General features: G+C 49.7%; 1 protein-coding gene across 1 annotated transcript in view; it reads right to left on the reverse strand.

Annotated features, from left to right (window-relative positions):
* The window catches only part of Gpd1l (glycerol-3-phosphate dehydrogenase 1 like), a 34772-nt gene extending 10468 nt beyond the window's left edge, over positions 1-24304 (reverse strand). Inside the window, exons 1-5 of the mRNA XM_021172746.3 lie at positions 24030-24304; positions 10445-10622; positions 6931-7071; positions 4289-4427; positions 751-863 (exon numbers count right to left, since the gene is read on the reverse strand). Coding sequence (XP_021028405.1) covers positions 751-863; positions 4289-4427; positions 6931-7071; positions 10445-10622; positions 24030-24076 — 618 coding nt within the window. The 5' untranslated portion in view covers positions 24077-24304. The remainder of the gene's footprint in view (positions 1-750; positions 864-4288; positions 4428-6930; positions 7072-10444; positions 10623-24029) is intronic.
* Positions 24305-26045: the final 1741 nt, after the last annotated feature.

Genomic DNA, 26045 nt, shown 5'->3' on the forward strand with positions numbered 1-26045 from the left:
GGCCACTGGCATCTTTATTGATCAGAAACCAACTGGGGACAAGGACCTTTAGAATTTGGACATGCAGATTCCTGACCAAATCAAAGCATTAGATTTTCCAAGTCGACAATTCACAACCACCCATAACTCCTGTTCAAGGAGGACTGATATGTTCTCTTTGACCTCTCTGGGGAGCAGGCATGCATGTGACGCACATATGTACATGCAAGCAAAGCATAAAAAGGATCTAAACACAATTTAAAAAGGTCACAGCTCACTGATATTAGAGCCCCCACCTTGGAAGGGGCACCCAAGAGCAAGGCTTGCTCTTTTTCACGGGAGTCTATGTCAAGTGCGTATAGCTCAGCTGCAGAGATGGCCCAGGGGGAAAGCACCTGTCACGCAAGCCTGACGACTGAATTAACCCCGGAACCCAGGTCAAATTGGACACGGCAGGAGAGGGGTGATGAGAAAGAATCATGGAAGGTTGTGGGCTAGCCTGGTGTACCTGAGGGTAAGCGGCAAAGAAACCCTGTCTCAAATAAAGTGGAAGTCAAGGAAGGGCAAACACTGGAAATGGGCCTGACTTCTGTGTGTCCACGTGCGCGCGCGCGCGCGCACACACACACACACACACCTGAACCAACACACCAGCCAGTCAAAACAAGAGCCCACTCTCCCATGTTAGACCACTTATACTGGTCTAGCCTCAGTACCTCCATGTCAGACAGCTAACACTAGCCTAAGTACCTCCTTCCCTGGGTGGGATACCTTAAGAGCACCGCAAAGCTCCACGGTGTCCGCATCGTCTACCACAGTGATTCTGAAGTTGGGCGTCTGCAGCAGCTCTTTGAAGAGAAGGCCATTCTGCATCACTTTGCTGCCTGTCGGAGAGCAAATGGTTGATTAGTGATGTCCCTGTGCCCACTTCTATGCCTAGCAGAGGTCTAGAAGAACTTTTTTTTTGTTTAGATTTACTTATTATTATATGTAAGTACACTGTAGCTGTCTTCAGACACTCCAGAAGAGGGCATCAGATCTCATTACAGATGGTTGTGAGCCACCATGTGGTTGCTGGGATTTGAACTCAGGACCTTCGGAAGAGCAGTCAGTGCTCTTAACCACTGAGCCATCTCTCCAGCCCCGAGTGTTAACTTTTGTAACAAAAGTAACACAGGAGCTTCACACACACACACACACACGAATACAGAGAGAGATAGAAGGCACATAGCTATGGACACAAAACCTCAGCTCTCATGTCTAAGTGAATGACAGTTTCAGTGAGTGACTATGACCTGGAACACAGATTCAGGCTGCCCTAGATACCATGCTCCACCATGGCAATAGGCTCGGCAGCCTGTTATAGCCAAGAGTCCAAGCTCTTTTCAATACACTGCTGGGAACATCAAGAGGGGTTACAACAGTGGAGAAAACTCTGTTACAGGTTCCCAGTGCCACCTGGAGATGTCCTTAGCTTTTGGGATGGTAGACACCAGTGGTCTGTTAAGTTGATACATTTCAAAAGGGTTTACCAGGATGCTAGAGCAGACACACAGGTGGCTAGCACTCGGCTGGACAGAGGACTTTAAAGTTAGACCAAAATAATTGGATCTGTGACACCAAGTCTCCACAGAGTGCAATCAAGCCAATCAGCCTTGTGGAATCTTTTTAAGGTGTGATTTCTTTTAAGGGTAAACCTTAGTTCAGATAACAGAAATGGAGCCCATGGAACGGTGGAAGGAAGAAAACCAGCTCTTCAGAAAGTTGTTCTGACCTCAACATGTGTGCTTGGTGCGGAACTCTAACTCCTCACAATATTAATTAGCTGATTTTGAAAAAAATTAAGCCCTGCACTTTAAATTTATCAAAAATGAAAAGGTTTTTCTCGAAATGGAATGTAAGATCCATGTGTTTTAGAGTGTGCTGTCCACAAATGTTGGAGGATGGGCATTCTGTCAAGAGGACGCGTGTGGTACACAGCCATGTCCCCCCCAACTCCCCCCTGCAGCACACTGGATGTGCTGGGTTGGATGCCCCTTGGCTTTCATGCACTCAGCTCCTTTTTATTCTTTGTGTGTTTTGGATGTCTTTGATTTAACAGTAGAAGCAGCCTGATATGATGACACACCTTTAATCCCAGCGAACTGTCTGGAGGCAGAGGCAGGTAGACCTCTATGAAATGGAGGGCAGCCTGATCTATATAGTGAGACCCTGTCCCAAAAAACTGAAATAAGCCAGACCACAAGGAATCAGTCCTGATGACCGATATGTTGCATGTGACCACAGTATCTGTGGAGCTGATACAAGAGCCACCATGAGGTTATCCTGGGCTACACGAGGAAACTGCTCTCAGAAATACCAAACACACCAGGCAGTGGTGGTGGCGCACACCTTTAATCCCAGCACTTGGGAGGCAGAGGCAGGTGGATTTCTGAGTTTGAGGCCAGCCTGACCTATAGAGACAGCCAGGGCAGCCAAGGCTACACAGAGAAACCCTGACTTGAGAAACCAAAAAAGGAAAAGAAAAAGAGGAAGAAATACCAAACACAACAATAGCAACAAAGTAAGAACAAACCATAGCAAAACCTTACCCATAATGCCTGACATGAAATCTGTGGCCGGTGGGGTGCAGGTGGCTTAGGTGAACCCCTCCTGGGTTCTAAACTCAGGACTTTAAGGCTTTCTAGGTAAATGCTGCCCTCAAGCCAGCAGCAACTATCAGGACACCAGAAGGGACTCTGGCCCCAGGCTCTGCCTGCCTCCAGGTGGGAGGCCAGCTGCTCCCACGACTGCCCGCACACACTACCACCCGGGAGCTTTAAAAATACTCGCAACCAGGCCACAGCTCAGACCTATTAAATCATAGCTCTGGAGTGGAGCAGCGTGGCTCGTTTGTGAGGCTCCCCAGGTGACTCGGATAGCAGCCAAGTTTGTAGATCTTTGATTTAACCTCCTCCAGCTCCCCTCTGAGGACAAAACACTCTGCACTCTGTCCTCTCAGGCTGCAAAGTTAAGTAACGATCTGAAAGAAAACACTCTTGGTGGGAACAGGGCTAGGGCCCCATAATTACAAAGTCAGCTGACATTTGCTAGTTGTGCTTGTGCGTGCGTGTGTGTGTGTGTGTGTGTGTTCACATGAAGAGTGTGTGAATGTGTGTGTGTCTTATCGGTACAAGGTGCTCACTTGTGCGTGTGGAGGTGGCCATCGATGCCAACCCATCCCCATTCCATATTATTTTTCAGATCACATAACGTCAGGAACAATGTTAGCTGTGTAGGTGTGTGGACCTTGCAGGACTTCTGTGAATGAATATGGGATCATTTTCACTTAAGAGAGCACTAGGACTTCGTCAAATCAGGAGCACGAAAGGCGTCTTCACCACAAGGGGGCAGCAGATTCTCGACGACAGCATTGCCATCTGGTGCTCTAAATTATCCTGATTTTCTCCTCCAGAGAATTCACACTCGGGACAGAGACTTCCGACTTTACAGTTAAAACCGCAGCTGTTCCTTAATGTCACCAACCCGGAGACCAGCAGGTGGGGGTGTAGCTCAGTGAACTTACTGAGGACTGAGTTCAATTCCCAGGAGCCATGTTAGTGGTTAAACCTGCCACTAAATCCAGCTCCAGAATTGTCCAACATCTCTGGCTTCTGGGGGCGGCTGCATTAAGTGTATATACCCCGTCCATGTACATACAGATATCTCTGAAGGCACAGAGGCCAGAAGTCAATAGTAGGTGTCTTCTTCAGTAACTCATATCCATATTGTTATTTTTACATGTTTTATTTATTTATAAATGTGTATATACCTAGTGCCCATGGAGGCCAGGAAAGGGCATTGGATCCCCTCGAACCGAAGTTACAGGCATTTCTGAGCCTCCATATAGATGCTGAGAGTTAAACCAGGCTCTTCTACAAGAACAAGTGCTGAGCCATCTCTCCTGCACCTCCAGTGGTTTTCAGAAGCAGGGTCTCTCATGGAACCTGCAGCTCATTGACTGGGGAGGCTAGTTGTCCAGCAACCCCCCTGGCATCCTCCAGTCCCCACCTCCCAGCTCTGGGATTACAGGCAACCAGTGCTGTGGCAGCTTTTTCTAGGGATCTGGACACGCAGCAGACAGTTTACCTATTGAACCATCTCCCCAGTGCCCCATGGAGGATTACAGGCCTGAGTTTATTTATAGGCAGGCCATGTGCAGCACATGAGGCCCTGAGCCCCCAGCCAGAGCTGGGAAGAACCAAGTGGGGGCAGGAACAGCTCTCCCTAAGCACCCAGCACAGCCGGGGCCCTCCCTCTGCAGGCTCACCAATGGTGGTCTCGCAGAACTTCTCCGCAGCAACCTCACTGGCGATGTTGGCCCCCATCAGCACACTGATGTCGATCCCCATCTTCTCTCGGATGATGTCAGAGATTAGCTTCAGCCCGTCAGGGCCCTCATCTATGCCCTAGAGGGGTTCAGACGAGTCAGGGGAGGTTTGCAAATCAATTAGGCAAAAGACAGTTGTTCTGTAAGTAATCATAGTTGGACGTGGGGACTCACACCGGTGACCCCACCATACCTGTAATCCAGGAGGACTGCATGGAGTCCAGGGCCAGCCTTGGCCACATAGAAAGTTGGAAGTCAGCCTGGGCTACAGAGTGAAACTTTCTATCACGCACAGAGGACAGAATGAAGCAACTTGCTTTGGGTAAGATGGTGTGTGTATGTGTGTGTGTGTTGGGGGGGGGCACAGAAGTGTCTGTGTTCGCCGCTGATAAGCACTAGGGGACCAGGAATATTAAACGCACAGGGATGTCTCAAAGGGAGAGACACATAACCGGTTTTCCATTGAGATGGCTGGGAAGAGATGTGGTTAATAGCCTGGTGACCTTTGCATTGTTCATGTCGTGAGACAACCCCAGGTCCTCTCTCTCCCACATCCTTACCAGGAGCTTGCTTTTCTCAATCAATCTATAGAATCCATCTTTATGGGCGATGTCACATGTGTTTTACAAAGTTTTGACAGTCAAGTCTTATGCTTTGTTGTACACATGGGATTGAGTTCATTATCACCAGGAAGTTTTATCTTCCAATCCTGCTATGCTTAGATTATGCCTAAAATAAACCACCACTGAATCCCACTGAACCAGACTGCCTTTTATCTCTTGACACTCGGCTGGCCATGGTGTGAGGAGACCTCTCCCCCAACACTGTCAAGGTTGCTATGCAGAATGGGAGCTGCGGCCTGGAAGGCCCTGAGAGCACACAGACCTGTGGCACTTGCCAGGGCTCTGGCGGCTCCCACTGATAAGGAGCAGGTACTGGGATATCGGGGAGGTCACAATTGCTATCATATGCTAAGCCTAAAGTCAGCTTCAGGCACCAGGGACAGCCCCAGTTTAGTTACGTCCATTATCGACAGTGAATAGTGCGTGGCTTCTGTGAGGTGGAGATGGTGTGGGGGGGTCCTCTCTCCATGTTCCTCTTCTTCTCCTTACCCTCCTCCCAGCTGACAGAACAGCCATCCTGAATGTCTTCACCGCCTCACACAATTTTCTCTTATTCATTTTTAAGTGTTTTGCCTGTGAGCATAACTGTCTACCACATGTGTGCAGTTCCCAAGAAGGCCAGAAGAGGGCATCAGGTTCCCCTGGAATTGGGGTTAAAGACAGGCACCTCCTGGTAGGTGCTAGGAACAAAACTTTAACCCTCGGCAAGAGCAATGAGTGCTCTTAACCACTGAGCCACCTCTCCAGTCCACCCCTCCATTCTTGATCATTTTATCACATGTAACTATCCCACCATTACACAACATTAGTGTGCCCATCTTTGAAAGCTGATACATACAGCACCGCAATGTTCATCTACGTGGTTTGGCTCGATGCTGCATAACTAGGTTAGAAACTCACATACACGGACACATGTATGTTGATTCTTCTCTGTTCCCTGACGCAAGGACTTCCAAAATGAAAAGTTCAGAATCCATTATTATGACAGACCCCACCACTAGCTGGGCGGTAAAGTTTGTGGACTTGTTTTTGGAAGTCTAGATGAAGAAACCATGTACCTATAAGAATACCTAGAAAATCAATTAAGTGAAGGGAAGAGACCTTTCACCTGGAGATGAAGATGAGTAAAAACCACCACAACCGCCGGGCGTGGTGGCCCACGCCTTTAATCCCAGCACTCGGGAGGCTGAGGCAGGCGGATTTCTGAGTTCGAGGCCAACCTGGTCTTACAGAGTGAGTTCCAGGACAGCCAGGGCTACACAGAGAAACCCTGTCTCGAAAAACCAACAAAACAAAACAAAACCAAAACCAAAAACAAAAAAATCCCCCAAAACACTGCAACCTTCCCGGCTGTGGTGCCAGGGATTGAACTCAGATCTTCAAGACTCACAGAAAGCGCCTTGACCCACCAAGCCATCTTACCCATCATGGATGGTTAATGTCAACTGTCACCCTGATTAGACCAGTCACTGGTAATGCCCACCTGAATGTTGGAGAAGATTAACTAAGAGAGAAACAGCTGTCCTGAAAATGGTGGCCAGAGTCCCAGGCTGAATAAGAAATTAAGAGGCTGGGGAGGGATATCACTCAGTGCTGAGTGCTCGCCGGGCAGGCACAAGGTAATGAGTGCCAGCATCCATCACAACACAAAATGAAACACAATGGAAACTCAGCAGGCCAGCTGATGCCACGTTCCACAGTCTCGGCCTCGTGGTCTGTGAGCTGCTGCTGCCCTCAGCCAGGCCTGCCTGGTCTCCCTGGCCATAATGGACCATCTTGCCTCAAACAGTGAGCCAAAATCAACCTCTCTCCACTGATGTTGCTTCCTGTCATGTGTTTAGTCATGGCTGGTGAGAAAGGTGCCTGATATACCTTCTCAAGCAGAGGAAATAGGCAATGAACTCAGGAGGAACCAGGTCCCAGGACCTGCCTAGTCCTCCGCTCTGCACCCGTACCTACCTTGATGAGGGTGATCCCCAGGGCCTTCTCGGGCACCCTGCCCGTGATCTCATCACAGATCTTGTGGATGAACTGGTGAGGGATGACGAACACCAGCAGGTCCGCGTCCTGCACGGCTTCGCTGAGGTTTGGGACAGCGACCTGCCAAGTGGGGAAGACAATGTCTGCAGAAATTCCATCAGTCCGTACCTTTGCCCCTTCAAAATACATACTGCCATGAGGTACCACCATCTCCACCCCCGCTCTTTCTAGAAGGACCCTGATGTGTCCTTAATTTTTGCTAAAATTTTAAAATTATGTCTTAATTTTATTGACTGATTGGTGTGTGTGTATGTGTGTTGAGACATGCATGCATGTGGGCGTCAAATGGCAGCTTGGTTCTCTCCTCTCTGTCCGTTCTAGGGAGCAAACTCAGATCATCAGGCTTGTGTACAGATGCCTTTAGCCACAGATCATCTTACCTGCTCCACTACTGTTCTTATTGAGATAGGATTGCTTGCCCTTTACTGCCCAGGCTGTCCTAGAAGTTACCATATAGCCCATGCTGGCCTCAAACTCACCATCCTCCTGCCTCAGCCTCTCTTTCACCCTGGATACCAAGATGCTAAGTAAGGTAGGAGGATGGGGGTCCAAGGTTATCTTTGGTCACATAGCAAGTTTGAGGCCAGCCCCTGCTACATAAGACTGTCTCAGAAAGCTAAAAACCAGACCCACTCAAGTATCAATCTCAATGTGCAGATTTTACGAGAACAGTGTTTTCTAAAAACCTGGCAGAGCTCAGTACACAAGGATGAGAGAGACAATGAGACTAATCCCGAGGGAGCTAATCCCGAGTGATCAGTGGCTCCCATGTCTCACTGGGGCCAGCTGAAGTCAGGGCGCCACAGCAGAAGAGCCTCTCTCTACCTGGCTGAGCTCCAAGGAAGAGCAATGAAGCCAGATTGGCCACCGCTCTTGTAAGGACAGGACACAACTGCTGTCCTCTCCACTCAGGTCCATGAACACCACACACTCAGACCTGCCAGCTTAGAGAGAGCCAGCGGAGAACGTGGCACTCAGAAACGGTGGCCACTGTCACAGAAGGTCCCTGAGTGGGGGCCTCAGGCAGGGTCAGGCATGCAATGGTTTAGGATCCATGCAAAGTAGGACTTAGACTCTGCAGTCTCAGCCTCCCTGACAAACAGACGTAGCAATGCTAGGCTGGGAACGGGGAACGGGGCTCGGTTGGTGTAGGGAGCCTTTTCAGGATTCAGGAAGCCCTGAGTTACAGCTCCAGAACCATAAACCTGGGGTGGTTGGTTGGGGAGATGGGGGAAGGAAGATCAGGAGTTAGATCATCCTTAGCGACATACCAAGTTCAGGGCACTCAGGAAAAGATGGGACCCAGGGATGCTAGCGGGATGGCTCAACAGCTAAGCTTTCGTTGCCCTTGCAGAGGACCAGGGGTTCAATTCCCAGCACCCACACGGTGGCTCACAACCGTCTGGAACTCCAGTTCCAAGGGATCCAACTCCCTCTTCAGACCTCCCTGGGCACCAGGGATGTATAACAAGCACAGACACACAGACATCCTCACGAATAACATCTGTTCCCAAAGTTTAATTGAAAAGAAAGTTAGTTCAAATCAATAGTAAATACATTAAATAAATCAATACCTGGAGATCCTGTGTATCCTCTCAGAGTCACAAGAAGACAGATGCTAAAACTGAGAGAAGCTAGGGAAGAGAGGGCTGGACATGTGTTGTGACCTTGGGGACTATCCAGAAGACTGGTCCCATAAATGTCCACTCCAGAGAGCAAATGTACATTTGGATGGAATGGCAAGGCTGAGGCATGGGCAGAGTCGAGAGTAGGCTTTCCCTCCTGTCTACATTCAGCCCGGGGAGGGAGGTGATGAGTGAAGACCCCCCCCCCCTCCACACACACACACACACATTAGCTTCCTCCCTTTCCCCTCTGGGCACAGACTCTTGCTTCTTAGAGCCACCTGGCAGATTCATGGTCCCCAGTATTAAGCTGCCGGCCGGGCCCCAGTGCACAGATTTATAATCTCAGCTCCTCGGGGTTGAGGCAGGGGGATCACAAGCTTAAGCCCTACCTTGGCAACTTAGGGAGATCATGCCTCAAGATAAAAAGGCAAAAGCACAGGGCAGGTCCTCTGGGTGCCTGGCAAGTCACAAGCAGAAAGCCAGAGTCCCGCCGGGCGTGGTGGCGCACCCCTTTAATCCAGCATTCGGGAGGCAGAGGCAGGCGGATTTCTGAGTTCGAGGCCAGCCTGGTCTACAGAGTAAGTTCTAGAACTGCCAGGGCTACACAGAGAAACCCTGTCTCAAACAAACAAGCAAACAAACAAAGCCGGAGTTGCAGGCATGGGGCAAACAGAGGCAGCAGTTCCTTGTTACTAGCACCAGGAACGGAGTGTGTGACAGTGACCTCCTAGCTCCCCTGCCCAGTAGGGAGGGGTGAAGCCCTGAGTTCGATTCTCAGCCCCGTGTGACCTCAAGCGTCGTAACTAATGCTTGGGTGGTGAGAGCAAGAAGACCCCCAAAGTTCATTCAGTGCCATGGGTGCTTGAGGCTAGCCTGGGGTACTGGCTGGTTTTGTGTCAACTTGACACAGCTGGAGTTATCACAGAGAAAGGAGCTTCAGTTGAGGAAATGCCTCCATGAGATCCAGCTGCAAGGCATTTTCTCAATTAGTGATCAAGGGGGAAAGGCTCCTTGTGGGTGGGACCATCCCTGGGCTGGTAGTCTTGGGTTCTATAAGAGAGCAGGCTGAGCAAGCCAGGGGAGGCAAGCCAGTAAAGAACATCCCTCCATGGCCTCTGTCTGCATCAGCTCCTGCTTCCTGACCTGCTTAAGTTCCAGTCCTGACTTCCTTGGTGATGAACAGCAATGTGGAAGTGTAAGCTGAATAAACCCTTTCCTCCCCAACTTGCTTCTTGGTCATGATGTTTGTGCAGGAATAGAAACCCTAAGACACCTGGGCTCCACGCAGGCAAAACTGTTTTGGGGGTGAGGATGGGGAGGTCTAAAAACTCAAAAGAAAAAGACTGTCAGTTAACTAATGACAGAGAGAATGGGGAGGGGTCTAATGCAATATGGCTGCTGTCTTTGGAAGAGGCAGCGGTGAGGGTGAGAGGGGTGGCTACATGGTGAAGAGAGCTTGGTGAAGAGAGGAGGACCAGGGTTTGGTTTCTAGCACGACCTCCTGTATCTCCACCTCCAAGGGATCCAATGTCTGAACTCCAAGCACACATGAACACACGTGCGTGCGCGCGCGCGCACACACACACACACACACACACACACACACTTTAAGAGGTAGTAACATAGGACCAACAGTATCCACAGAAGAAACACAGACTGTGTCTCAAAAGGACAAACCAACCCAAATCCAAGAAAGTCAGAGCCAGCCAAAGGTTGCTTTACTATGTCCCCAGGTCCTGGTGCCACTCAGAGGACCCCAGCCAGGAGATGGAACCAAATGTGCCCCCACCCCTGCCAAGTCTTACCACATTCTCTGGCAGCTTGTGTCCTGGGAGATATTTCACGTTTTCGTGGTCATTGTTGATTATGTCCGTCAGCTTCCTCCCGTTCACGGTCTCCTCAAAGACCCACATCTTGACGGTGGAGGAGAACTTCTGCAGGGTCTTCACGTTACTGCCGATGATTTTTGCAACAGCTGATCCCCTGGAATGAGGAGGGCAAAAAACCATAAACTCACTCAAAGGCAAAAATGCATAAGTCTCACACTTCCATTCTGAGCCCGCACAAGTCCACTCAAGTGAGTGGCGTTATCAGCCTCCAGCCACTGAAAACTCTGTTCTTATAGGAAATGCCCCCTGGAACATGGCAGCATTTGGTACAAAGTTTAAAAATAGATCAGGAGGCTGGGGTGTAGCTCAGTCGGCAGTGTGCTTGCCTAGCACATACAGAGTCCTGCTGTGGGCTCAGGGATAAGAATATGGTAAAAAAGTAGGTGTGGTATTTCCTCCCTGTAACCCTAGCACTTAGGAGGCTGAAGCAGAAGATGTCCGTCACCGACTCAAGTGGATTCCAGAACAACCTGGATTGATTGAGACCCTATCTCAAACTCAAACAAGCAAAGGTAATGGAGAGTGCTCAAAAAACCAAGGATTTGGGAATTCCTGCGTTTAAAGTGTGTGTGTTTGGGTGTGTGTACAAGCAGTGCTGCAGTGCTGCTGATGAGAGAGACTGGTGGTAGGCAGAGGCCTGGCTCAGTTACTTGGCCCTTGCCTTGGGGAGGCTCCAGATAGGCCATAACCTGGGAAGGGGCTGAGCAGCATCCCAGGAAAGTCCTGGGAACCAAACCTAGTCCAGGGCGTGTACACAGAAGCATGAAATCCAATTCTCCACACAAGCAAGCACAACTTAAGCCTTAGGCCTCAAAACACACACAATCAACTCTGCAATGCTTTGCAAATGAATTTGTAATTCCAGCACTGGCAGGTGGAGCTGGGGGCGTGGTGGCGAATAAGGCACTGAGGCCATCCTTGGCTATAGCGGGAGTTGGAGGCTAGCCTGAGCTATGTGAGACTTCTTTAAAAAAACAAAACAAAGTCTGACATAGCAGTACACATCTTTAATCCCAGCACTTTGGAGGCAGAGGCAGGAGTGTCTCTGAGTTCAAGTCCAACATGGTCTACAAAGTGAGTTCCAGGGGAGCCAGGGCTACACAGAGAAACCATGGGGGGTGGGGCAAACAAAAACCATAACCAAATGGTAGACAAAGGTAGGAGGATCTCTGTGAGATCGAAGCCAGACTGGGCTATGCAGTGAGACCCTTTCTTCTCTCTCCCCAATACCCTGCCCTCTTCTTTAGTTTTTTGTTTGTTTGCTTGCTTTTTGTTGTTATTGTTTTGGTTTTTCGAGACAGGGTTTCTCTGTATAGCCCCGGCTGTCCTGGAACTCAATTTGTAGACCAGGCTGTCCTCGAACTCAGAAATCTGCCTGCCCATGTTGTTGTTGTTGTTTGAGACAGGGTTTCTCTGTGTAGCCCTGGCTGGCCTTGAAATCAGAGACCCACCTGCCTCTGCTTCCCGAGTGCTGGAATTCAAGGTGTGTGCTACCACTGCTAGTCTGTGAGACCCTTTTTAAAAACAACCCCAATCCAATACTAAACAAAAAAACTCAGCCAACCAAACAAATAAGTAGGGGGCTGGAGAGATGGCACAGTGGTTAGAACATTGGCTGCTCTTGCAGAGGTCCCAGGTTCAATTCCCGGCAACCATATATGGCGACTCACAATCACTTCTAGTTCCAGTGGCAGGGAATCTGTGATGCCCTCGGCTGGTGCTGAGAGTACCAGGCTCACACGTGGTGCAGACTCGCATGCAGGGAAAACACCCATGTAAAATAAAGATTATAAAGATAAAAATAGTCAAGTGGGAAATGGGTGGGTTCTTGATGTAAGGCCTCAATTTTTATCAGTCTATAGGAGAGATGTCATCACGTCACAGACGAAGTGAGGAAGCTAACACAGACAAAGTGAGGAAGCTAAGGAAGCCCAGGTGTGACCCAGAGACCCTGGGGGCACCAAGAGGCAGGAGCTGAGCCCAGATCTGTTTCCCAAGAGCCCTTGCCGGTCAGTCCTTAAGCTGATCTGCTTCCAGACAATACATGCATAGGCCTCAGGCTGTGTGCAGGGGGTGCACGGGAGGGGAAGCCACAGGTCTGTCTGTCTGTCTGTGCCCTCCCGGAGATCGGACCCTGGGCAATGGTGAAGGGTGATGCCCTGGCTGGTGGCTGTTGTGTGAAGCCTTTCTTCCCTGAGGAGATCTCAGCAGCTGCTGCCCAGTGTCAAACCAAAGCAGACCCAGGGCCCAGCCTGGGGAGTTTCCTGGGCTCATGAGTGAGGACCTAATTATGCGAGCACGGTTGACCCATCAATCAAAGTCTCACCCCAATGTGAATGACAGACTTCCCCACTGCTGACAGACAGCCTTCCACACAGGAAACCTTACACCCCTGAATACTGTGTTCTTGAGAACGGGGCAAATGGGGTGGAACAAGAAAAGGCTCATGGGAATCATCTGTCGGGCCTCCTGGTGCTCGCAGGGTGTCGGGTGTGGGTGGGCTCAGCAAATAAAAGTGCTAGTCACAGCAGCCTTGATGGCCGGAGTTTGATCTCCAGAACCTACAATGAAAGGTGTCCTTTGATCTCCACAGGTGTGTCATGGGGCACCTCTCACATGTGCAAGCACACACATAAACACAGTAATAAATACATGTTTTTTTAAAAACCAAAGCTCTGTGCTTGATTTCTGACACTAAAAGAACCAAGTGGCTGGAGCAACCGTTCAGTTGGTAGACTGCTTACCTAGAATGTACAAAGCCCTGGATTTCATCCTTGATACCACTAAACCAGGTACAGTGGCACAGGCTTGTAATCTTAGCACTTGGGAGGTAGAGGTAGGACTAGGAGTTCAAGGCCAGGCTGGCGAGATGGCTCAGTGGGTAAGAGGTCCTGAGTTCAAATCCCAGCAACCACATAGTGGCTTACAACCACCCATAGTGAGATCTGACGCCCTCTTCTGGCGTGTCTGAAGACAGCTACAGTGTCCTTATGTATAATAAATAAATCTTATGTATATAAATCTCTCTGGAGCGAGCAGGGACTGAGCACGCAGAGGTCCTAAAAATTCAAATCCTAACAACCACATGAAGGCTCACAACCATCTGTACAGCCACAGTGTACTCACATACATAAAACAAATAAATCATTAAAAAAAAAGAGGAGTTCAATAAAGGCCAGACTGATGGATGCCCTATCTCAAAGAAAGAAGCAGGAAGAAAGCTTGGACTTGAAGGGCATGGAGGAAGGGCAGGTAGGGAGAGAGGGCTTGAGGGTCTGTGTATGGGCAGATAGATGACCACGGGTCTGGTGCCCACCAGGCACTGTGTAGTTTCCAGTACCTCATTTAGCACTACCCATGTCAGGGCAGGGACTGAAGGGGTGCTTGGGGGTTTCCCAGTTGGAGGTAAGGAAATCTAACTGAGATCGTGGTGGGAGAAAACTGCAATGCAGAAGGACCCCCCACACACACACACACTCTACCCCTGGGCGTGAATCTGATGGGGCACATCTTCGGCTTCAGTTTTTCATCTAAAGGGGACTTATTACAGGGTGGGCCAGATGGATTGGTGTGCAAGTGTGGTGATCTCAGCTCTGTCTCCAGGACTCACGTGGTGGAAGGAGAGAACTGACTCTTGTTCTCCTCCCCACCCTAAAGAAATGGATGTAATTTAAGGGCCAGAGTGCTTAAGAGCCCTGGCTATTCCCACAGAGGACTAGGGTTTGGTTCCCAACTGTCTGTTCTCTCCAGCCCCGGGGACCTGATGCCTTCTAGCCTCCATGGATAATGCATATCTAGGGGTACGCATGCATGCATGCAGGCAACTCATACACATAAAATACAAGTAAGGGTACGTTTTAAAATGCAATTTAAAATTATGTTGTATCGCACTCTGGATTTACCACTGGGCTCTGGGGATATAACTCAGGCCCTCCTGATTGCAGGGTAGGCACTTTCACCAATTGAGCCATTCCCCAGCCTCTTGCTCTCTCCTTTAACCAAGGAGAGGGTTCAGGGAGAACCAGCCCCTGGCCATGCTTTCTATGGCCTGAGCCTTGCCCCTCCCAGGGCTGCTCTGAGCTGAGGTTCACTGGGCAATCGGGGATGTTTCTATTAAACGACGTCTAGTCTTCAGTCCTAAGAGCAATACATGAAAGAATCCAAAGCATCATGAATTACCCCATCTCACCACCCAGGCAGAGCCATGATTAACACAGCGTGTGATCCTCTGCAGTTAAAGGGCCTTTAAAGTACAATTGAGTGCCAGAGACTCAGATACAAATGTGAAAACTGAAAGATTTTACGATTAGATTCAACTCTGTGCAATGTTTATTTGATCTCTGTGTACAGAAGCTATCCAAGTTTAAAGCCAAAACCACAGAGACAGGGAAAAAAACAAAAATCAATATGAGCACGACACTGGGCGGGATGGGAGGGAGACACGGGGCTTGTGGTGACTGCTGAGGACAGTGCTCACTGTGCACCATGGAAGGGCACCCCCCACGTAAGGCAGCACATGGCTGAGGATGTGGCTCATTGGTAGAGTCAACTTTAGCAAGAAGCCTTGGTTCCAAAACCCAGCACAGCAGAAACTGTTTTTCTAGGCAGCAAGTTCATTTACCGGCTAAGCCTCCCCTCCCTCCCTTTGCAACAGAGTATCACATGGTCCCCGCTGCTCTCTAACTCCTCAGAGTAGCAGAGGACCTGAGGATCGGCTTGAACTTCCAACTCTTCTGTCTCCACCTCAATAGGATCACAGGTTTGTGGCAGGGTTTCCTGCTAGACAGGTCCTCCACAGCTGAGTGTTATCTATACACAGACTCTTAGCAGACACTCATAGTATCCAGAGAACAGAGACCCTGCTCTTGTAAGATACTTCCTATGGCTGCATTGAGCCACCTAAAGACCCGGTGACCTAAAGACCCAGTGACGGGTTAGGGAGATGGGAGATGACTCATGGATGAACAATTGCCACACAGTGTGAGGACTGAAGTTCAGATCCCCAGAACCCACGTGAAGCCAGGAAGGGGAGGTGACCACATGGCCAGTTCATGACAGGCAGAGATGGGATCCCAGGGGCAAGCTGGGTGGCTAGACAAACCGGAGTGTGTGAGCTCTAGGCTTAGGCGTGGAGACGCTGACATGGAGGACAATGTCTGACACCAGCTTCAGGATTCCATATGCATATGTACACACATGCAAGCATGCATATACAGATGCACACATACCTCGCGCACACGTGCACACTCACAAAGGAAGAAAAAGACCCCATGAAGTAACAGATCCCTCTAATCTTAAAGGAAGGAGGTTAGGGTTGTAGGCCTGAGCTCAGACGTTAACGTGCACATGACCAGAGTTCAGGCTGTTAGGTCAGAGCTCTTGAAGAATGTGCTCTTTGGTTTTGTTGCTTTTAGCCCAGGCTAACTGCTTCCTTTTTCTAGAACTGGGGGAAAAGCAGGTAGAAGTAGCCAGAGGATGAGAAGGAGAAGCTACCGCCTGGGACAGCGTTTCTCAAGCTTGGCAGGAGGGGAAATGGGGGCCCAGTTCCTCATCCCACTGACGCTAGCTGAAAACACTTGTTTCCATTTGTGTGTTACACTCCTGGGCGTGATGCGGCTGGATGCTAGTTAATTATAAACCAAGAGTTTGGGACAGCGCTAATTTGGCAGAATGCATGTTTACCATGAACCCAGGAAAGCCTGAGCCCATAAACGGACATGTAGCATGTCTGTAATCCCAGCACACAGGAGAAAAGGCTGCAAGATCAGAGCCAGGCTGGATACAGTGAGATGGGCCTTAGCCCTCCATGGAAACACAAAAGATAATAATAAAACTCCAAGCATAAAAAGCAAACAAAGTGGTCTGGGGTAATGGCTCAGTCTGGTACTGTGCTTACCTTGTAAACTCAAGGACCTGCGTTTAAACCCCAAAACTCACATTAAAAAGCTGGGCATGGTGGAGCAGGCTTATAATCCTAGCACTGGGGAGGTGGAGGCAGAGGGGTTCCTGGGACTTGCTGGCCAGGCAGCCTGGGCCTACTTGGTGAGCTGTAGGCCCAGAACAAATCAACAAAGAGGAGCCATCAAACAACAGAACAGAACAACAAAACAGACGCCATCGAGATGGTTCAGTAGGTTGAGGGCACTTGGGGCCAAGCCTGACTATCTGAGGTGGATCCCCAGAATCCACAGGAAGGAGAGAATCAATTCCCCAGAGTTGGCCTCATAACACTCAGGTGCTGCGGTGGGCACACACACACCCACACACTAAATATGTCAAGGTAGGAACATCTTTTGCACAACCTATATATACAGTCATATAAACAAGGCCTGCACAATGACACCATCTGACATCCTAAGTTAGATGGTGACCTCTCACAAGGTCCCACCTGGGCAATTAATGGCTGCCAGTCCTCTCCAGGCACACACAGAAGCAACACTAAATGGTCTCAGCCAGTTGTAGTTATATAAACACGTGTGTGTATCACATATTACACATAACAAATTAAATGAACTCATGATGTTCAGAGTGAGTAGAGGGAGACAGGGGATTACAAATGATGTAAATGGAGGAAATTCTCAAAAATACTAAGCTGTAAATTCTTTAAACTAAAACACAACATTGAGTTGAACATTGTTTTAAAAGACAACCAAGGACAGACAGACAGACAGACAGACAGGGGCTGGTGAGATGGCTCAGCAGTAAAGAGCACTGACTACTCTTCCGGAGGTCCTGAGTTCAATTCCCAGCAGCCACATGGTGGCTCACAACCATCTGTAGTGAGTTCTGATGCCCTCTTCTGGCCTGCAGGCATATATGCAGGCAGAATGTTGTACACATAGTACATTTTAAAAAGAGCCAATTGCAACAAAAGCCAGCTTCCCAGGTCCCCCCAGCGCCTCGGGAAGATCACTCATGAACAGTATAAAATACAGACCTCAGGCCACCACAGAAGGGAACATATGTCCAGAACCACACCCCATTCTCCCATGCAGGTAGGGCAGGAGCCTAAGGCGCAGCTTGAGAGCCAGCTCCCTAGGCCTCTTACCTCTGACCCCTGCTTTGCAGCAGGCTTTGGACAAATTGCATCTATAAATCCTTATTTGGAATTCCAAAGGTATCCTGAGGTATGTCTGAAATTAGGGAGTGATCGGTAGAGTTAGGGGAGAGAGCTTCCTAGCCCTCAGTGTCAGCAGCCAGGACACTCTGTTTGACACCCTAGACTGGGGCCACCCTGAAGTCCTGAACTGATCAGAGGTATCTGCCCAATATCAGCAGTTAAAGGTCATGTCCAAGTTGGGTGTAGCGACTCATGCTTGTAACCCCAGCATTTGGGAAGGCAGAGGCAGGAGGATCAACAAGAATTGGAGACTTGGGCAGTGGTAGTGCACACCTTTAATCCTAGCACTTGGGAGGTAGAGGCAGGTGGATTTCTGAGTTCCAGGCCAGCCTGGTCTACAGAGTGAGTTCCAGGACAGCCAAGGCTACACAGAGAAACCCTGTCTCAAAAACCAAAAAAACAAAAACAAAAACAAACAAACAAAAAAGAATTGGAGGCTTGACTGGCCTACACAGTGCTTGACAGAACCAAGTGTCTCAAAACATAGTCTCACTATGTAGCCCTGGGTGGCATTGAACTCATAGATCTGCCTGCCTCTGCTTCCTGATGGCTTGGACTATAAAGGTAGGCACCAGACCTGTTTGTTGTTTGGTTTTGGATTTTTTTTTTTAAACAATGTTATGTAGTCCAGGCTAGCCTAGTAATTACTATGTAGACTATGTAGTCCAGGTTGGCTTTAAATTCTAGGCAGTCTCTTGTAAAAATAACTTGTATTCTCCTGTTTAATGGTTGTCAGGGAGGCTTACTGCCTCCATCTGCTAACCTAGATCTAGCCCTGGATGCTTCCAGCCTCCCTGCGATCTAATCTAGGTCTAGAGTGTTTTCAGCCTCTGAGACTTACTGCTGAATAGGCTCACCCTCCCTGTTCTTTCTGAATCTTGATGACTGGATCAACTCAAGTGCTCTGGTTCAAACTCCTCTCCCACCTCGATTTGGCTTTTCTCTCAGCCTCTGAACTGCTTGGCCTCAAACTTACTCTAGCAATCAATTCTAATCTTCTGGCTCATTCTCATTCTCTTGCTCTTTCTGTCTTCATCTGTGTCTAGCTTGTTTTCTCTCTCTCTCTCTCTCTCTCTCTCTCTCTCTCTCTCTCTCTCTCTCTCTCTCTCCTTCATAACCAAAAGAAAGTCCTCAGTTGTAGAGATTTGGGACATATTCCCGAAAATCAGTGTCCTACAACAGCAAGGACAATGCACAGAACACTACGGCACTAAGAGCCTCTGATCTGTCTTTGTGAAACTCTCCCCGTAAACTCACCTCCTTCTCCCTCTCTGTTCTATTCTAGTCTCTCTCTCAATTCTACTGCACCGCTCTCCACGAACTTGTCTGTATCCTGTAGTGTACTCTCTTCCTCCTGTACTGTCTGTCTGTCTCTCCCTTAAGCAGCTTCCCTTTCCTCTTTGTCTTTGAGAGAGTTGGACATATAGGTTTCTGTCAGATCTTCCTCTGATTCATCACTTTGCTCTTCAATTGGACAACACTTTCAAACATGGGCGCTTCCTTCTACAAACTAACTTTATCTTCCTTGTTTGGGATTAAAGGTGTGTACTAAGGGCCAGTCTGTAGTCTAGCCGGAGGGATTAAAGGTGTGTGCTAAGGACTGAGCCACACCCTAACAGTAAACAGGTTAAAATATCCTGTAACAGTTAGGGCGTAAACTCAGGTTCTCACATGTGTTCTACCAATGTGATCTATCCCCAGCCCTTGAAAGGCTGAGACAGGGTCTCACTGTGTAGCTCAGGCTGGCCTTGAACGGCCTCCATAGGATGAGCTCATGATCCTGCAGCCTCCACCCCTCAAATGCTGGGATTACAAGTGAGTATGCCATCATGCTGTGTGTGTGTGTGTGTATGCAGGAGTATGTGTATGCCTGCCTGCCTGCCTGCCTGCACACGTGGTTCCAATGGATGGTCAAGACTCCTCTGGCCTCTCTGTCATCAGTCTAGTTGCCTCCCACCCCTAGCCCCAGTCCCTACATCCAGGACAAGAGTACCTTACCTAGCCTACCTTCACAGTCACTGGTATCAATTGGCTTGGGGGAGGCACTTGGGCCTGAGAGGTAATGGCTACATCTTAGCTATAAGTGACTGCACCTCTATTTATATAAATACTCAAACCGCTGTGGTTGGGACCAGATATGGACGTAAGGGCTGGCTCATGTTTGAAATGAGCAAAAGGCTGAAGTCATTTCAGGGGGGCAATCTGCCCTTTTCTAAGGAGCAACTCACCAAGACGAGCTGCAGGTGACCCTGGTGTTAGGAGTCTCTGGACCACATGCTGCACACACGGGCAGGACAGGCAAATCTGAGTTCAAGTCTAGCCTGGTCTTCATAGTGAACTCTTGTCTCACAAAACCAAAGCAACAGCAACAACCAACAAATCCCCCCCACCCCCCTCGTGGTGCGGCGTCCCTGTAATCTCAGCACTGGGGAAGTTGAGGGAAAGGATCAAAAGTTCAAAGTTGGGCCGGGCAGTAGTGGTGCACGCATTTAATCCCAGCACATGGAAGGCAGAGGCAGGCGGATTTCTGAGTTCAAGACCAGCCTGATCTACAGAGTGAGTTTCAGGACAGCCAGGGCTACACAGAGAAACCCTGTCTGGAAAAAAAAAAAAAAAAGAGTTCAAAGTTGGGACTGGAGAAGTGACCCAGGAGGTTAAGAACACTGCTAATCTTCCAAAGGACATAGGTTCGATTCCCAGCACCCACATGGTGGCTCACAACTGTCTGTAACTCCAGCCAGGGGATCTGAACTGCTTCTGGCCTCCAAGGGCTCCAAACATACATGTGGTACACAGATATACATGCAGGCAAAACACCCACCCCCACAAAAATACATAAATTTCTTTTTAAAAGTTATATAAATAAAACTCTACGGGATATATTAAAAAATAGTCTAAGCCATCCTTTATATTGAGTTCATGGCCAGGCTGGGCTATAAAAGACCACCTCCCCCAAAACCCACCCTGTTTAAAATGTAACCTGTAGGCTTATGCCAGACCCCAGTTCACAGTTTGCATCTTTGAATCTTATCTTCTAAGCCCTTATTTATCTCACACCTGAATCATTTAGTAGTGTGTCCTGTTCCAGAAATGAGCACAGTACTCTAAAGATCAAGAGGGCCGGGACTCTAAGGAACACAGCACCCACCAGGGGCAAACACTGGCATGTGTACAATCCAGAACTGAACACTCCCTCCATACCCCAACTATTTTTTTGAGGCAGGATTTCATTGTATTCTGGTTGGTCTAGAACTTACTATGTAGCCCAGGTTAGCCTCTAATTGTAGTGTTCCTCCTGTCTCAGTTCCCCATATGCAGCAATTACAGTCAGAGCCATTCTGCCCACTTCTGGCCCCTCCCTGGTGTTTTCAGTCTCCGAAATTGGGAAGTTCTCAGGAAGTGGGGATCCTCTGTCTAGGCCTGGAGTACTCTGTACTAAAGGCGATGGTCCAAAGCCAGCAACTGTCTGTCTGATCCCGTAATGGAGGCAGGCAGCCAGCCCAAACCTTCCAAACATTTCTCAATCGCTGTGCCACAGGCCAAGTTCTACTCGCTCCCTGAGCCGGATCGGTCCAAGAATGTAGCCAAGTACATCAGAATGAAGATGCTTCGGGCTAGCAGCCAGGCCTCCATGAAAGGCCAGAGAAGTTCTCTTGACAGCCCTTGTTCCAGCTCAGTCTAGCTTGGCAGAGCTGGGCCACTTCTGCCTGCACCTGACAAACTGGCAGAAGGGCTGCCCTCTGTGGAGCTGCACAGAAGAGGAAACGGCTGTCTGTGAGCCTAGCACCAGGGGGTTGGAGGCCCGGGGAGCAGGAGTTCAAAACCATCCTCAACTAGGACAAGGCCAACCTGGGCTAAATGGGACCCGGTCTCAAAACAACAACATAATGGGTGCTTGTCCAGTGGCAGAGCCAGCAAGGCAGCTGATGTTTCTCTCCAGTGACCTTGATGTTGTAAGTGGTAAAGCCAACTTGAAGGTCTCTGTAAGGCTCTGAAGGTCAGGGGTCCTATTTGATGGAGCACAAGCTTTCTGCTGTTGCCTCAGATAACACACAAAAAGCACATAGTGGGGCAGCAGGTAGAAGCCTGATGCCCTGAGTTAGATCCCAAGAGTTTACAGAAGAACTCCCGAAAGTTGTCCTCTGACTTCACAGGAACTCTCACTCTCACACAAACACAATAAAAAAAAAAAAAAATAGGAATGGACAGGTGTGGTGGCGCATGCCTTTAATCCCAGCACTCAGGAAGCAGAGGCTGGAAGATCTGTGAGTTCAAGGCCAGCCTGGTCTACATAGCAAGTAACAAGACACAGTCTCAAAAATGAAATAAAACAGGAGCTGGGGAGATGGGGAGATGGCTCAGTGGTTAGGGGCACTTGTTGCTCTCGCAGAGATCCTCTTTCCCAGCACCTGCACGCACAGTGGTTCACAACCATCTGTAACTCAGTTCCAGGAAATTCTCTGCCCTCCTCTGAGCTCTGCAGGGACCAGGCACAAGCACTTACAGATATACGCAGGCAAAACCTCATATCCATGCAAATAAAAATTAAACAAACTGGGGCTGGAGAGAGGGCTCAGCGGTTAAGAGCACTGACTGCTCTTCCAGAGGTGCTGAGTTCAATTCCCAGCAACCACATGGTGGCTCACAACCATCTGTAATGGGATCTGATGCCCTCTTCTGGTGTGTCTGAAGGCAGCTACAGTGTACTTACATATATAAAAGAAAAATTTTAAAAATCTTTAAAAAAATTAAACTGTAATAAAAATAAAAAGCATGACTTTAAATTTCTGATTCCCCTGCCTGCCCTGCCAAGGACTGGAATTCCAGGCAGGTGTTACCACAACTCTTGGCTTTTAAAACACATGGCAGAGCCAGGCACTGATGGCACACGCCTTTAATCCTAGCACTTGGGAGGCAGAGGCAGGCATATTTCTGAGTTCGAGGCCAGCCTGGTCTACAAAGTGAGTTCCAGAACAGCCAAGGCTAAGAGAAACCCTGTCTCAAAAAACCAAAACACATGGCAGTCTGGCTGGGAATGGAGTTGCTTCCTGGGAGCAAGGCCCCAGGGTCTGATCTACAACAGCACACAGAGTTTATGTATATTAACTTAGCAACAGAGTAACTTTTACATAATTTGAGTGTGGGTGATGTAAGGAGCCTCTTCCACGACAGAGCGTTCATTATTACCCAAGAGGTTCCATCTCCATAACCAAAGGGGGCTGGGGGCTGGGCAATGTGGCCCTTGCATCGTCTTTAATAGCAGATCTCTGTGAGTAGATCACTTGGTCTACCCAGCAACTATCAGGCCAGAGCTACAGTAAGACCTGTCTCAAAAAAAAATTTTTTTTTATATGCCAGGCACCAGGTAAAGGACTGAGGCCAAGGCAAGGGTAGAGGCCAGCAATAGGAGGCCGGGGAGAGGCCACCGGTCCAGCCGCAATGGAAAAGAACAGCCAGCTAAGGTTTCCTCCAAAAGTCCTTTCAGAGCCAAGTTTTCAAAGACCAGTCAGGTGGCTCCGATGACTCCAGTACAGTACCGCTTCTAGCAGCCTGAACTGTGGTGTGAGTCAGACCACAGGAAAACAGAAGGGGACAGAAGCCACGAGAATGGCCTTCAACTATTCCACCCCTGGACCGCGAGAAAAGTCTGGAACACACCATACCCTGCCTCCTCACGGAGACCCTAACTTCTCCTGCGTTAAGGGCCACCAAGGTATGGAAACTACTGGAGGAGCTTCAAAGCCCACCAAGCACTTTACAAGCCAAATAAGCCCAGTGGTGACGCGAAGCTCTGCAAACACCTTTCCCTGGGACCCTCACGTCCCGGCAGCCAGGCCGGTTGGGGACTTGTTCCCTCTTCTCGGATACCACATTAACATGATTGGGAACCACTCGCCAGAGGAAGTGACAACTGTCTCTTGAAGCCAGCACTGTCCCAGGTAGCAAGGACCCTTCTCACTCTCTGTGCCTCGGTTTCCCCAATCCCAAAACTGCAGTAAGGACAACTGAGCCTCTGCAAATTCCTCCACGGGATTGATCGGCAGGGGAGAATGGAGAACGCCCTTGGGTTGTTTTGCCAAGTACCCGGGCGTGGCGAGCAGGTGGCCCTAACCGCAGGGTTACCAGTGCGCAGACAGGTGCCCGCGGGCGCGGTGCGCGCTACCACCCGGGCCAGCTTGGCCCGGCACCTCGCGCTCTGGTTCCTCGGCGTGGCCTCTGTCCGTGCAGTGTCCAACCGGGACAGGCGATCGCAGGCCCGCCTCTCTGCCTACCCGCGGTGCCCTGGTGTCCACGCTGAAGCAGCGGGCGAGCAGCCCTGGCCGGCCCGGAACCCGGGCTTCCTGGAGGCGGAGACCGCGCCGCCCACCCGCCTCTGCTCACCAGTTCCCCGAGCCCACGATGCACACTTTCAGAGGCGCCGCTGCCATGGCCAAGCCGGATTGCTGCTGCACACAGCCTTCCTCCCAGGGCCAAGCCGGATCTCTGCTGCAAGTCGGATCGCTGCAACACACACTGTGCCTCCCAGGCCGGCTGCTCACCTCCACAGGAACGGCCTAGTATAGGCGCTCCGGGCGACCCCGCCCCGCCCTCCTGTCCGCCAATGGCCACCGCCACCCTGCCTAGGCGCCTAGGGCCACAGCTGACAGCCGGGAGGACCCGCCCCACCACTCCCAGGAACCACTGCGCACGCCTGGTCCGGGTGGGTGGCCGGGTCAGCCTCCGGTGTCGCCCCACCCCTGCCCTAGGAATGTTGGGATGTGTAGTCCACCTCCCTGCGGGCTCCCTTTTAGTTCCAGGCGGGCCACGTGCAGGCCAATGTTATTGCGCAGACTGAAGCTCTGAGCTCCTGCTGCTGAGTGTCACTATCCCGGACAGAGCAAGCCCGGCCCAACTTATAGAAGTGTCACCTAATCGCAATTTGCACAGGGACAACTATCACTTAAGGGTGGAGCCTAGACAGTCTAAGTAGTTGACTATAAATTTACCCAGATTTGGACTCGGAGCCTGCGCCTGCTTTAACAACGGCTGTCAAATTCGTATAAACGGGACAAGTCCAGGCACCCCTGAATTTCCTAGCAAGCCTGGAGCTTTAAGTCTTCTGCCATTTATCTGGCAGTATCTGCTCTACAAGGGTGGCGTCGAAGTTCAGTTGGTAGAGAACTAGATTGAACACAGGAAGTTCAAACACTAGGGCCTGGTGGCTCTGGCCTGTAATCACAGCACGTGGGAGACGGAGGGAGAAGAATCTGAAGTCCCAGGTTATCCTTGGCCACATAAAAATGGGAGGCCACCTTGTCACAAACAAGTACCCTTGCATTTCAGGATGGAAAACTTGTCTACACAGGATCAAAACAGAAACTTGAACTGTCCCCCTCATACGGTTACCCAAAGGGCATGCCCCTTTTCTCTCCCTGCCAGAGCGTCACTGACCTCTGCTCACAAAATAGCCATCCAAACTGTTGTATTGCAATTGGGCATGCCGCGGCCGCGAAAAACAGAGATGGTGGAATGTGTTGTAATCTCAGCTTCAGGGAGGTAGAGACAGGATGATAGGCAGTTCAATGTAATCCTTAACTACACAGTGAGTTTGAGGCTAACCTGGGTCACATGAGCCCCTATCACAAAGCAAAAGCAAGAATGGAGAGGGCGAGCTCACTTAGCAAGGAAAGGTGTAACCCTAATGGAAATCAGATCTCCAGGGCCCACTGAGGAAGGAGAGAATCGCACAGCCTCACAATAGTAAACAAACTCATTTTAATAAATTCATTTGTTGAGACAGAGTCTCACAGTGTAGCCCTGGATGGTCTAAAACATGCTAAAGACCAGAGTGGCCTCAAACTCACAAGAGATCTGTCTGCCTCTCCCTCCCATATGCTGGGATTAAAGGCAATTACCTGGATTAAATTAAATTCATTAAATTAATGTCTGATTTAAAATAAATTTAATTTTAAAATAGAATAGGTTTGTTTCTTGCACTCTAGAGGCAGAGACAAATTAGTCTCTAGGAGTCAAGGCCAGCCTGGTCTACATAGCAAGTTCCAGGTCAGCCAAGGCCAAAGAGTGGGATCATTTTAAAACACCAAGTCAAACTGTGTGTGGTGATGAATGCCTTTAATCCCCAAATGGGCAGGTCTGTATGATTGGAGGCCATCCTGATCTGGTTACACAGTGAGGCTCTGCGACATAATGAGTTCCAGGCCTGCCTGGGGCGGGGGTGGGGAACACAGGAGACCCCATCCCCCAGCTCCAGTGGTTGAGAAAGGAGCCCTTGGCAAGGTGGCCCTGCCTTGAGAAGGGAAGCTTTCTGGGGAGCCAGAGAGTGGACCCACAAATAACTGAAACAGAAAATTGGCCACAAAGGAGGGCTCTCCACTGGGTTCAGGGATCCTCCTGAAA

The sequence above is a fragment of the Mus caroli genome, unplaced genomic scaffold (genome assembly GCF_978045245.1).
Source record: "Mus caroli unplaced genomic scaffold, Mus_caroli_1 scaffold_11, whole genome shotgun sequence".
NCBI classification, from domain to species: domain Eukaryota; kingdom Metazoa; phylum Chordata; class Mammalia; order Rodentia; family Muridae; genus Mus; species Mus caroli.